We start from the raw sequence: 14,887 nt of genomic DNA, 5'->3' as shown, positions 1-14,887 counted from the left end.
CATTGCTGGTTTGTCAGTTTTTTAAATTGTACACTTGGAAAGGGGCTAGGAAGAGCTAAAAAGCTCTGCAAAGAGGAATGCGCAAAATCCATTGTAAATCCATTTGGGGGAATGGTTGGTTTTTTGCTGTCATTCAGACCTGCTTCCGAGGACTTTTCTGAAGTTAGCTCTCCCTCTTTTCTATTTGTCCATCTTGAAAGATACGATAACACCAACAGATCGATTGTGTTTATTGATTGTTGCTGTTGAGTTGTTTCATTCATGACTGACTCCCAGTCTGCTTCAGCAAATCATATCCAGCCCTTATGCTTGGGAACATTAACTTAAACATCACCTTCCCCTCAAATATCATTCCTTCCTAATTAGCCACCCCTCTCAAGTGAGATCAGAGGAACACCCAAGTTGGATTAAAAGGTTTTTGATTGGATTCAGAGGTTGTTGTCATTCAGTCAGTTTTCAGTCATGTCTGATTCTTTGTGACCCCATTTGGGGTTTTCTTGGCAAAGATATTGGACTGGTTTGGCATTTTCTTCTCCAGCTCATTTTACAGATGAGGAAACTGAGGCAAACATTAAGTGACTTGCCCAGGGTGTTTGAAGTGGGATTTGAACTCAGGAAGATGAGTGTTCCTGACATCAGGGCCAGTGCTTCATCCACTGTTCCACATAGCTTTCCTGCTAATTGTTTACCTGATTCCTAACAGACCTGTCATGATAACAATTTGACTTCACTTGCTGATCTGAATTCAGCCAAGTTCAAATGTAACACTGGGGAAGAAAGGATAAGTCAAGGGAGTGGGTTCTGCAAGAGTTTTCCTATTGGCAAAACAGTCCAAGCACCAGATAAACAGGAGTTTTGCTGGAGTTTGCCAATGGCTACATACTCTGACCCAGTTAATAACTGGTACTTGCCAGAGCTCGACTTCACTGTGGATTGTGTAGACACTGCCACTACTCAGGAAACCAGGAGAACAAGTTGCTGAAAATCAAAGGATTCCAAAATATATATAATTTATTTACAAGGCATGATTTTGTTTCACTGATTGGGTTCCTGTTGGGCCTTCAAAATGTTTCTCTCACTGCACATCTAATTACAGTGGGTATTACAGGCTTTTCTAGAAAAGAAATGCATACAATACTTCTTCGTAGAATACCAAGTACTCCATGGGATACTTTTGGGCCAAAGATGAAAAGAAACAAGTTTTCATTGTGACTTCTTCTTCAAACACAAGGCCTACCCATGCAAGTTTTCCACATTCCACTTCCTCTGCCCCCTCCAATTTGACCTTCGCAAAACTCTGCCAGACTAATCTTTGCTACAAATAAGCCTGGTCATATCACTCTTCTATTCAGAAATCATCAGGGACTCCCAATTGCCTACCTCTTCCAAATATGCCTGGCATTCAAGGCCTTCCACAAACTGGAACCAATGTACTCTTCCAACCTTATCTCATGTTATCACCTTGTGTATATTTTATACTCCAGCCAAACTAGACAATGCTGTATCTTCCCCAAACATGAATAGAATTGTCTACTACTGTCACCTGTTGTATTTCTCTCTTTTTAATTATTAAAATTATTGGATTCAAATCCCAATTCTGCTACTATACAGCCATGGACAAGTCACTTCACCTCTTGGGTCTCAGTTTCCTCATCTGTAAAATGAAAGTATTAGACTCATTAGATGATCTCCAAGGTCCCTTTCAACTCCAAATCCTATGATCCTTTGAATTCCTATCCATCCTTTAAAGCTCAATTCAAATGACACCTCCTTCTGCCAGCCTTTCCTGATTCCTCCTTAGTAATAACCTTCCCTCCAAAATCTCACTGAATACTTTGCTTATAACGCCCTAATACGTTTTCCATGAAATAGCGTACTGTATCTTTGTTGGTATCTCAATCCACCAACCATAAGCTCCGTAAGGGAAGGAAGCATGTCTCATTTAAACTTTCTATCCCCACCAGATAGACACAGACAGACCAAATACAATTCATAGTTACCAACATCTGAGTTCAGCCAGGGAGCTCATAACAATGGCTGGCCCAGAGTCACGCAGCACTCCTGCTGTTGGTCAGAGCTGAGAAAAAGAGAAAGCCAACCTCTGGTTTTATATCTTTTTCAGGGTCAAGGGTGAGTCACATATGCGACTCACCCATGTGACCTAAAATCATCACAAAAATGCGACTTAAACCCATGTGGTCTAAAAGCCTCTGATGTCACAAGCATGTCACTCAAACCCATGTAAACTAGGCTTTCCCTTGAGGCAAGGAGGTCATCAAGGAAATAAAGGCCAAACTCTTCAAGGGCACTTGGTTGAATTAAGTGCTAAAAGCCCATTTTGATTGCCAATACACTTACATGCTCTTTGGCAGTATAAGCAACAAGGGAGAATGTAATCCTAGAATTCTGGCTTAAATTTTCATTTGCTTTTTCCTCCTGGAAGTCTCCTGGAAGCACATAGCTAGTAAAGGTCTGGTAGGAGATTCTCCAAGAATATCAATTGCTTATCTTCATTATTAGATATTATTTCTTTGGGCAGGAAGCTAGGTGGTGCAGTGAATAGAGCACTGGGCATGGACTCAAAAGACTCATCTTCCTGAGTTTAAATCCAGTCTCAGACACTGACTAGCTGTGTGACCCTGGGCAAATCACTTAACCTTGTTTGCCTCACTTTCCTCATCTATAAAATGATCTGGAGAAGGAAACGGCAAGCTACTTCAGTATCTTTGCCAAGAAAACCCCAAATGGGGTCATGAAAAGCTGGACATGACTGAAAACCCCTGAACAACAAAAAACCTTTTTGGGAGCTCCCTGTACTAATAAAATCACAAGTGAGGTCTTCAAGTACAAATCCAGTTGTCTGTTGGCCAAGAATAGCTTAACTAAGCTGAGAGTAGTGAAATCACCAAAGAGCTGACCTCTAGGGGATTATTTTTAGCCAAAGCTACTCGCTAAACCCATCTACCAAGACCAGGAGGGCTTTTGACTGGTATTAGTGAGAGGATATACATACACTGATAAAATCACTAACTCTTGATGTGAATATCATGACCAGGGAGATCAGAGCTAACAGGAAATAGGGCTCGCTCTCTCAGGTTACTCAAAAGGACTGGATATCACAGTATTTAAGGTAATAGAAAGGATGGCATCCTCAATAGTATCAGAGGTCACAACCTGAAACGACTCTTGAATCCAGTGAATTGGTTAGGAACTCTCTCATTTGGGGAAAAAACCTTAAAACCCCCAGTGAGATTCTTCTCCTTTACAAACTGTCTCCCAAAGGCAGCAGCCACTTACTGTAGCTTCTTATATTTTGCATAAAGTTGCCACACTTTACAAAATATTACCCTATTTGTTCCCAAAACATAAACACTAGGAAGGAAATACCGTTAACCTAGCTAAGACAATGACTAGGCACTGTTCTCTTCAGTTCTAAAATGACTTTTGTTTCAACAGTCTGCTGTCAGAGAGGAGATGATGAAAGCCAGCAGACAGAAATAGAGTAACCATGAAAAACCGGGGGGAGATCCAGAAATGTCAAAGGTTAGTTAACGTGTGGCCAGCATTCGAACTTTTGGATGTCATACACCAAAATAAAACCTTAAATGTTTTCCTGAGACACACAGAATGGAAAGTTAATCTTTTATCTTAACTTTATACAGAGCACTGCATAATAGTCAAACACATTGGTCCCAAGAATTTAGAAGATGGATACCTAAGATAACATTGCTGTAGATGAGGAGAAAGTGACCAGACAACCGAATAAGGTATATAACAAATCCAAAAATTAATCAAACTCCATATCTACTTCGTACACAAGGACAAATGTACTTGAGGTTGAAAAGGTTGCTAGAGTTTCATTTGTGGATGATATGTGATGTGACAAAGTTGCCACTTCCTCCCATTTATTCAATAAGGCAAGAGAGATGATCTGGGATTTCAGGGACTCCTTGGATGAAAGAAGAATGACCATTGTTGAGATGTGAAAGAAGCTGCTGTGGGTATAAAGCACAGCATAGGAGAAGACACAGAAAAATAGCATCTAATTATAATAGCTGAGATTGATGCAATTCTCAGTGGTTTACGAATTACTTCAATCCTTAAAATAATCCTGCAAGGTTAGATACTATTGTTCTATGGATGAAGAAACAAAGGTTAAGAGAGGTTAAGTGACTTTCCCACAGTCACACAGCTAGTAAGTGTCAGAGATACGACTCACTCATGTCTCCACCACCTTCATGTGCAGTGCTCTATCCCCTAAACCACACTGCCTCAAGAAGCAATGGAATAACCAAATGAAAGACGAAACGAAATAAATGGATGAAGCAGAGAAAATAGGCAAGGAAGGAGAAGTAAAGAATATCCAGGATGTACTAGCAGAGATGTCTGAAACAGAAAGTGGAACACTCAATGAAGAGACAGTTTTAATAACATAAAGGAAAGGGGTTTTTGTTTGTTTTTAAATTTTAAAAATATGGGAGAGTTAAAAGTTAAGAAATACATTATAAAGATAAAAATATGAGAAAAATCCAAGATACCGTTATTTCTTCTCTTTCTTTTCTTTTCTTTTTTTTTTTGGTGGGGCGAGGCATTTGGGGTAAGAGATTTGGCCAGGGTCACACAGCTAGTAAGTGTCAAGTGTCTGAAGTCTGATTTGAAATCAGGTCCTCCTGATTCCAGGGCCAGCTCTCTATCCACTATATCAGCGAGCTGCCCTGATATTAAGTTATTTCAATAACCAAGAATGCTCCATACAGAATTCCTTCAAGCCCTTCTAATTTTTAAAAGATGGTGCTAGTTTCCTTCCCCAACATGGCATATAGCATTGCAAAATTGATGAGATCACTGATATCATACACAGTGTTCTCCCAACCACCAGTAAGTAAAGGTAAAGTATGAATCAAGTTTCAAAAGCTGGTTAAGTGCCTCAGAATAGACGTCAGCTTCTAAAGAGGGGGAGGGGCAATGAGGATAGTCTGCCTTTTCCTAACTAAAGGGAGCATTCCTAGGCTGGACCAACAGCTTTAGGTTCATGGGACTAGTCATGGCAAGAGGGAAGAGGGAGGAAATAAGCATTCTCTACCATGTGCCAGACACTATGCTCAGTCATGAATGTTACCTCATTTGCTCCTCCCAATAATCCTGTGAAGTAGATATTATTATCTCCATTTTACGATTGACCAAACTGAGGTAGGCAGAGGTTAAGTGATTTGCTCAGGGTCACACAGCTAGACAATATCTGAAGTCAGGTGTGGACATGGGCAAACCGGAACATGGGAAGTTTCATACCTGAGTGAAGGAAGACCTGAGGCCCTGGAGCAGGACAGCTGATCCTTGGTGAGGTATAAGATGGAGGAGTACATCCTAAATTCACCGAGTCCATACACATTAGTTGGCTTCTGCTTATCAACTGTAAGGATAGGAAATTGAAAAGAGAATGATAGCTAGATAGAAAGATAGACAGACAGACAGACAGATAGATAGACAGACAGACAGACAGATAGACAGATAGATAGATAGATAGATAGATAGACAGACAGACAGACAGACAGATAGATAGATAGATAGATAGATAGAAAGAAAGAAAGAAAGAAAGAAGAGACTACAACCCATAATCTATAGTTTGGTAGAACTGGGAGAAAATTTGCCAAAAAAAAGTATCAGAGAATACATAGTTATTTAGGATATCACATAGCGCTAGAAGGGATCCTAGCGATGGATGCCCAGAAGATTAGGGAATTATATCACAGGGAACACTCAGTGTTGTTTGGTTTTTGTGGTTGTTGTTGCTGTTTTTATTAAACCCAAAGACATCATTGTAAGGTAATGCTTCTACCGGGGGTTATAATTGAGTAAACTAGCCTTCAAGCAGAGGCTGAACAATTAATAAAAGCCTCAATGTACTCTGAATTTCAGAAGTGTAAATCCACATTCAAATAACATTTTATTTCCTCGGGAAATACAAACTGTTCATGAGCTTTTCAGAAGGAAAAACAAGAAATTCCTTTTTCTCATTCACTATATCAGTCTGGATTAAGGTGAGAACAGTAGCAGGAACTTGCATATGACTCCTGAAACAAAGATTGTTTGAACACACAGGTTCCTGTGAGACAAAGTCATACTTAATTCATTTCTGTTCAGAGTATACAGATAAGTCACTCAGATTGCCAATAAAAGAATTTGGCCCACAGACAATGTGCATTGATGTTGAATAGACGTTCTGGGTAGAAACAGACATTGAGTGTTTTGTATAGTAGATTTGTTGAAATTTCACGGTTGCACTTAAGTTTTGAGAAGTGGAAATTAGCTGAGTGGAGGCGCTCTCTTCATTACCCTCATACATGGTGTGTTGAATGTGTGGCAATGGACTACAACTAGCAATGAAAAAAAATGTGGTTTTGTTCCTCTCCAAGCTTCAAGTTCCTCGTCTGAAAAATGAGAATGATAGTTTCTTCACTATGAATCTACCTCAATCTCCCTCACAGGGTGTTGTGAGGAAAACATTTGGAAAATTTGAAGTTATTTTTCACACCTGGTACAACTTTCTCCAGAATATTTTCAGCAACATTTTTATATTTATGAGATGCAAGTGTAAAAACTTTAAAAAAAAAAAACAACTATGTTGATATCTCTTGTTCATCTATCACCTGCATTTCCAAAATGACCACTTCCCTACCCAATAAGCCATCTACCTTTTTCAACAGACATGGGGAGGAAAAAAGCAGTTCAGCAAACTAGCTAACCTGTCAACTGTATATGATGCTATGTCTAAATTCTGGATCCAGAACCTCGCTTCTGCAAAGAAGGAAAGGAAACAGATTTTCTTGTGTCTCCAGGACAGGTTGGAAACTCTTTTCATCCAACTTAGTTACAAAGAAAAAGGAGCTAACCATCGAAATTAAACCAATAAAGACTACTACTTTAGAGGGGCTAGGCTTGGGTGGGGTGGGGAGAGAAAGAAGGTGCAGCTCAGGGGCCCTCGGAGCCTTCAGGAAGATAATAAGCAGATCGAAACCCTCTAACATTTCCCCTTCTGCCCTCATTACTTTCTCTTATCTCTAACCAGCACAATGTGATGAAGAATATGCCAAAAACCTATCAAAATGCTTTCCAAACTACAAAAAAAACGTCACTAAACTTCTTAGTTTGTTAGTGGCGATGACAAAGAGGTGGAGGGAAGTGAGAGCAAAAACTCTTACTGAGGAAAATGTTTAAGAAAATGGAAACTTGACATAAAGAAAACAAACCCTAAAAATCTTAATATCATAGGCAGCCTTTCCAAGTAGCACTTTGATGAAAAAAAGTTTTTTTTTCTGTTGAGCATCATGGAAGAAAGACATCCTGAATTAAATAATGATTTGTTAAGATTTTAAGGACTAAAGTTTCACGAGCCTTCTTTGTAAGAGCAGGGTCCATGTTGCAAAGCTGTCGTATTACCAAAATAATGTTTTTTTCTGGGGTCTGAGTGCAGCGGGGGGGGGGGGGGGAGAAGAGAAAAAATGCAACTTTTTAAGCACATGACTCCAAACTTTTCTACTTCCTGCCTGCAAGAATTTCATGAAATCAAGCCTGGCATAACACTAGACAAAAGATGACAATGTAACTCAAACAAGCTGACAATCAAATTATATCTTTGCCGGGGTGGGGTGGGACAGGGAACTACCCCTATCAACCAGAAAATTTAAAAAAATGGGAATGTCCTCTATACCAGTTAGAATTAGAAAATGATTTATAAATGAAGAAAAGAGGAAGAAGAAAATGGTTTACATACACTTGGAGGTCTCAGTTGGTTTGTGACTTGGCTGTAGGTTGCTAGTGGTAATGACTGAAGGGATGACATAGTGGGAAAATCTTGATTTTTTCCCTCTTTACCACCTGAAAGCAATTAGATAGAATATGATACCAGTGGGTGATTTTCAAGTCAAGTCAATAAGCATTTATTAAGCACTTACTATGTGCCAGGCATTTTGCTAAATTCTGGGAATACAAAGAAGGCAGGAAACAGTCTTTAAGGAGCTCACAGTCTAAAGGGGGAGACAGCATGGGAACAGCCATGAACAAACAAAAGATCTACAAAATAAATTAGGAAGAATCTCAGAGGGAAGGCAACAGCATTATTTTGAACTTTTCTTGCTATCCTTTTCTGAAGTCTAAATTTCATCTCATAATCAAACTGGAGCTAAGAATAAAATAATATCTAAAATAAGCACATTTGTTTTATCCTTTCAATATCAGTAGTAAATAGTCAAGCACATCATTGGCAGAACTCATTCTGTCTATTTGATTTTACAATTTTCTCTTTCCCATCTGAAAAATTCTTTTTTAAAAGATATTATTCCAATAGACACTAACCACAAAGCACAAACTTCAAGTTCCATTAAGTAGAGTTAGCAATAATAAATGGTCCAGTTATAAAAGCAGTTGGGCCATTAATTCAAAAACATTTAATATTTGATAATTGGCTATGCTCATAGCTTCTATTTATTATAGCATTATGAGTTTTGCAATGTGCTCTACACATACTCTCATTTCAGCCTCACAACAGCTCTTCGAGGTTGACATTCTTATTCCCTTTTTACAGATGAGGAAACTAAGGCTCAGTGAGGTTAAGAGACTTGCCGCACAGCAAGTGTCAGAGGTGGGATTGAAATCTAGCCAGGGTACGGTCCATTATGCCACTCTCCCCAAGGAGGAATCAAACAGAACGCAGAAGCTCAAATGATAGACATCATAGATTCAAAGTGGGACACCACAACTCAGAAAACCTGAGTCTTATTTCCCTACCCCTCGACTGATATCTGTCCATTGTGGGAAGTAGCTTTCATTACAATGGGAAAGCACCCTTCAGGAAGCTTATATGAGTGCTGGAGAGAAAAGGTCAATTCTCATAATACTATCTGGCAGAGATGTGGTGAGGCTCAAATTGCTATATAATTGCTATATAAATGCTAGTTATATTATTTTATATATTATGTTATTATCCTACAGTCCCTAGACCTCTAGTCTGGTGATAGCTTTATTCCTTGAGCTTTCTATCAAACTCCTGCTGAGGTCAATGTCTATAGAGTAATAGGGTGTGCTGGTAAATGTTTAGCAACTAGGCTCTCTGGAAGAAAAAAAAATATATGCACACACTCTTTCAAGTTTAATCTGCATTATTAATACTTTATTACATCTAGACAACCATCAAACAATGAATCAAGCCCTGATTTCTAGCCACTGCCAATTTCTGAGGTGTAAATATTCACAGGGGAAATTCAGCCACCAGTTCTTGTAAGCTGGTTAGAGCTAGCTCTAGCACATACCTGTCATTAATTACATTTTCATAGTATGTTTTCCTGGAAATATTACAAGCACCATTACCATCCTTGTCATTTTAGATTAAGAAACTGAAGCTTAGAGAGATTTAGCGATTGGTTAGAAAGCACCCCAAGCTCTTCTGTCTGCAAGTGCAGGAAATCATTTCCCTATACCCTGTGCCTCTTTAAAAGCCCTTTTGTGATTTCCAGATAAAAACAATCATTACAAATAAACCACCTAAGCTCACAAATTGTTAAATATATAGTGAGAATTTTTTTTGACGGGGTTTGCCTTCTGAGATTTAATACAAACTGCATGTGATAAAATGAAACTTTCCTATGTTGTAGGTAGAGAATCTATTTCACGTCCATAAGAGCTTACTCACCCATATTGCTGCTATCTATAACATAACATTGCCTCAAATGGGTAGGAAAGTTTTGCCCCCAGATAATAAGATGGTTTTTTTTTAATTTTACTTTCCAACCATCCTTTCTCACAACAAATATCAATAGGAAATTTCTCATTCTTCTATGCCCCATCTCTGATGTTACTTCCCCTACAACCATTTACAGTGTAAGAAAACAAGAACTCCAACCCATTTTGGAAGACCAATATGTTTAAGTAGCCATAGAAATCAAACAGGTATAGTAATAAAGTATACCTCTCCATCTATCAGGACTCATCATAACTGCACTGAACAACCCTGACGGGTGCATGGAATTAACCAAATAGAAATAAACCAAAAGGATACAATCTCTGAGTCAGGAAGGTAACATTCTAAGATTTATGCAGGTACAATATACACAAAGTGGGATGCATTGTGGACATGTGAAACTTCTCAGACAGACAGCTACCACAAGCAGTGCCACTCTTGTGTTAGGGGTTCAGGATACTGACAGGGTAGGGGTGGGACTTGGAGAATACTACCATACCAATTCACTATCATTGTGATCAATGAAGCAGTGGTTTAGACCTGGTGACAGCAGGGGTTAACTCACTCCTCCCCAGTTCACCAGTATCCTGGCCTACAACACACCCTCAAAACCCCAAAGGCATTGGACCTTCTGTCAATTTACAAAAATTATCACCAGTTACTGCATGCAGGAAAACTATTCACAAGAAGACAAAATGGTAGTTTGTATATTTCAAAAAACAACTGACCCTGAGAGAGCGTTGAACATTTCAATGCGGTGCTCAAGAACTCTTCTCTGAATTTCTTTTAAAAGAAGCTAAATTATCTTTTACCTGGAATGTATTATATTTGATCCTGCTGGACTGGGGGGTGGGGGAGACGGTTGGAAAGGGGGAAGAACAGATTAGAGAGGAATTCCTCACATTTAATTGGCACTTTATATTTTTTTACTTTATATATCTATCATTTTATTTATAACACCACCATTAAAGTAGGAACAATATTCCTGTCCCCATCTGAGAGTTAAGGAAAGATTTTTATCAACATTGGACAGATAAATTGACCAAGTGTCTTTGACTTGTCTTAGTCTCCAGATGCCCAACTCTTTACCCCTTCTAAGGTCCCTTCCAACTCTGAAATTCTATGAATGTTTCAATTATAACAATATAGTAAAAGGGTGTTCTGCAAAAAAACTGAACAGCTTCTTCATTTTTTTTTCCCTTTGGGGCCCTACATCCTTACAGGTTAAGTAACCAGGTGGTTTTATTCCCCATCCTCTCTGGTGACAGACTCAATTTCTCAACTAATCCAGAAGCTGTCAGACAACTTTGAAAGGAGAATAAGCCTGGGACAGGTAGTCTTAAATGTGGGGGGAAAGTTTGATTTGACCTAGGAATCTGTCCTGGCAGCCACATTGGGGTAGAAGAGGGAGAGGGAAGGAATTCCAAATAAAATGAGATGCTTCTGGGCTGCTTCACTACAAACCTTGGTCAGGATCTTCTTCCTGCAGTGTAACCAACCCAGATATACCCATTTGTTATAGATATGGGCTAAAGAAATAAGCAAGGAATCCATCCCCTAGTAGCTGCGTGTTACAGGACAGCTTATTTTGTGTCTCGGGGGATTTCCACACCATGTGATGCTTCCCCATTCAGATGCTTCACTTTTTCAATGTGTTTGAGTTTGAAAAAAAGAGAAATACAGAGATGGGAAGAGAGAGAAACTAGAACTGTTCTACACACATAGTATGCGCTCGATAATCGTTTGCTGAAATGTCCTTTGCCTTGAAAAAAAAAATTCATCCCAATCCACCATTCCAGCCCAGTAGCGCCGTGTACACATAACTTGCCTAAATATCTGGCTTCCCTCACGTTCATGGCAGCTCTGCTGCTTTGTGACCTGGGCCAGGTCACTAGCCCTAGAAGGACCATGGTCTCAAGTCCGTGAAACTAGAGGATTGGCTCAGATAATCTTTACAGTCTCTTCCAGCTCTACGAACCCGTGACCTTACGGCGCCTGTCGCTTATTTCTCACCCAAGGTTAAATAACTGGTCACTCTGACACCTACCCTGGGGCTGCCTCTGCGCTCACCCACCCTCCTCCTCTGAAAAGCCCATCTGCAGCCACTTCTGCCTCCGTGCGTCCTCTAAAAAAGCTCTCTCAACTCCTCCTAAACTGTCTGTCCCCAGGGTCTGTCTACGGCCCTACCTGGCAGTGGGCCGGGAACTGATGGCGGTGGCGAGCCCCGCTCACAGGGCCGGGTCCGAGGGGCTGGGGAAAAGCCAAGAAGAACTGCGAGGCAGGGAAAGGCAGAAGCAGGGAGCCGCGGCAGAGGAAAGCAGAGAGGGCGGAGCTGCGGCGATCTTCTTCCTAGCAGCGGCGGAACTAATAGCCTCAGGGCACCCACTGCCTCCCACCTTTGGCAGCTTTTACGACGCGGAAAAAGCTTCTGTGCTAGGGCCCTGCTCCACCACAAGCCGGTCCCGAGAAAAATGTGCAACTTCAGGTTCCTATGGCCGCGCTTGGTGTGTCCAGGTAAGGGGCGGCGCTTCAGGCGAAGGACAGCCCCCTCTACTAGATTACGCTAAGGTGTAACATAGACCTAAGTTCAAACTCCACTTCCTACACTCAAGCATCTCAGTGATAGGAGGCAAGCTCCTCAGCATCCTTTGAGACTCGGTTTCTTTACCTCTAAAATGAATACAGCAGTTGCACTAAGTGAAGGGCTTGTGTGTAAAGTGTTTTAAAACACGTTTAAAAGACACGTTTATCTGCTGACAGAAGAGTAACCCTCAAGAGTTGTTCGGGGATAGTTCTTTTTGCTCTGCCATTTACAGACCCCACTTGAACGGCGAAATCGGGATTCAGGCTGGCCAGTCATGAATTCGGTCCTTCAAGACCTTCTTTACCTCCACTCCTCCATAGTCCTTCTGACATCCGTAACTCACATACACTCCCCGTATGAACATCCAGTACTTAAGGAGCACATTAGCCACAGCATGGATTATCGATTTGGGCAGTAATATAAAAAAAGGGTTTTAGGATTTAGAAGTACTTCATATAAATGATGAGGAAGTCACCTCTGAGCCTCATTTCTCATCTTTAAAATTCGGGAGTTTTACCTCTAAAGGCTACTTCCCGCTGTAAGGCTAGGATTACCCTATGATTCTGAGCATCCCTTTATTTACACCTATCCGTAGTAGAATGATAAGCGCCTTTGATGGCAGACACTAGGTCTTTTTTTTTCATTCATTCATTCATTCAAGGGGCACTTAATAAGCATCTGCACCAAGAAAGAGAGACAAAAAGGAAAACATTTTCTGCCCTCAAGGAGCTAACATTCTATATCCTATTTAAACTATGTATTTTTAATTAGAAGGCACCATCGTGGCAGAAAGGACAAATTCAGAGTCTATGAGTTAGGATGACTTGAATTAAAGTTTTGCCTCTCACATACTGGCCATGGGACTCAGGATAAGTCATTTAAACTCTATCTTAGACAACTCTAAGACAGAATATCTGCTGATCTACACTGAAAGATGAAGTTCATCCCAGGTCCCAACCCAACAGAACATTCTTTAGTTTAGTGCTTAATAACAGTGCCTGGCATATAGTAAGTGCTTAATAAATGTTTGTGGATTGATTGAATAAATTATTTCATTTAGTCCTCTACCATAGCCTGGTGAAGAAGGCTGAGCAAGAATCATAATTTCTGTTTTACAGATGAGGAAACTGAGATTCAGTTATAAAGTGATTGGCTCCGGGGATACACAGCTATGTAGATTTGAAGCCCAAGTCTACTATCTATATAACTCCCATGCTCTTTCCAGTACATTCAAAATCTCCAAATTGAATAGAACTTCAATGGCCTCCTATTCCAAAACCTACCTGAACAGTTGTCTTCTAGCTAACTTGATTAAATTACATATAGCCCAGTATTTTTCCTTCAAAAAAGATTTCAGATCTCATGAAAACACACATGAAAATCCAGTGAAGGGCAGGGATCAGATCCTCATCCTCTCTGGCTTTGCCTGAAACTGCAGAAAGATTTGACCACCAAAATCTGAGGACCAGGAGTCCATGGAAGTTCTTAATGCCCAGTAGGAGGGTCATTGGAGTAGAAAAGAAATTTCAAGAGAAGCTATTAAACGAAAGAATATTTACAAACATACTTTTATATTTCCAGGATTTGAAGTAGTTCTTAACATGAACCCTTTGGCAGTCTGAAGTCCATGAACCCTTTCTCAAAATAATGTTTTTAAAACAATAAAATACACAGGATTACACATGGAAATACAGTTATCAAAAATCTAGAAAACAACAGCCACAATTTCGAGTATACCAGGTAAAGAAACTCTGATATGGGCAGATTTGTTCTTGTAAACCTTAGGTTCATTAATCTAAAAAACAAAACAAAACAAAACCTTGTTATTTTCCATGAGAGTTTTTTTTTTTTAAGTGGAGAAGGTTATGGTTCAAGGTCACCAGAACCTTTGACATATGAAAGGCGCCACAGAAGTAATAGCTTTGTCAAATAACTTACCACTTCAGTCCAGAATGGCTTACATCCAAATGCCTATTAAAGCACAGAGAGAGCTCCATTGTGCAGAGCAGGTTCTGGAGAGGAATAAAAGTAAAGCAACTGCCAGACCAGAGTTCGCGCCAACTTCACAGAAAGCTAGTTTGTGAGTGAGAATGAGTAAGCCCGGAGCAGAGCTGTGACCTACTGGCGAACTTGGATGACAGAGTCAGCAACTGGGAAATCAATGTGTGCAAAAAAAAAAAAATGGGAAGGAAGTGAGCAGCTTAGAGAAAAGCATAGGAGGGTACCGGCGTTTAACGCCAGAGAGGAATCGTTGCAACGCGGGACTGTGACCAAGCAAGAAGACAGGGTGTGGCCACAGAGAGGGGAAGAACATCAGCATTTATGTCATTAAAAAGAGGAAAGTTTCATTCGGCTTTCGACCTTATCTGGCCCTTCTCCTTGCCAGCCTATGACCTTCTGGGCATCAAAAGAATTCGGTTCAAATCCCGGCTCCAGGAGCTAGGTGGTGCAGTGGTTAGAGCACCATACCTGGGGTCAGGAAGATCTGAATTCAAATGCACCCTTTAGTAGCTGTGACTCTAGGCAAGTAATTTAATCTCTTTCTGCCTCAGTTTCCTTAGCTGTAAAAT

At 40.2% G+C, this 14,887-nt stretch overlaps 1 protein-coding gene across 2 annotated transcripts in view; it reads right to left on the bottom strand.

Annotated features, from left to right (window-relative positions):
• RUBCNL (rubicon like autophagy enhancer) overlaps positions 1 to 11,977 on the bottom strand; it is a 44,094-nt gene extending 32,117 nt beyond the window's left edge. For both annotated transcript variants that reach the window (XM_036747935.1, XM_036747936.1), the window contains exons 1-3: positions 11,921 to 11,977; positions 7,772 to 7,875; positions 5,290 to 5,410 (exon numbers count right to left, since the gene is read on the bottom strand). In XM_036747935.1, coding sequence (XP_036603830.1) covers positions 5,290 to 5,410; positions 7,772 to 7,840 — 190 coding nt within the window. In that variant the 5' untranslated portion in view covers positions 7,841 to 7,875; positions 11,921 to 11,977. The remainder of the gene's footprint in view (positions 1 to 5,289; positions 5,411 to 7,771; positions 7,876 to 11,920) is intronic.
• Positions 11,978 to 14,887: the final 2,910 nt, after the last annotated feature.

Source organism: Trichosurus vulpecula, chromosome 2, assembly GCF_011100635.1.
Source record: "Trichosurus vulpecula isolate mTriVul1 chromosome 2, mTriVul1.pri, whole genome shotgun sequence".
Classification (NCBI taxonomy): Eukaryota; Metazoa; Chordata; class Mammalia; order Diprotodontia; family Phalangeridae; genus Trichosurus; species Trichosurus vulpecula.
The sequence above is the reverse complement of the archived record's forward strand: the minus strand, read 5'-3'. Positions and strand labels throughout refer to the sequence as shown.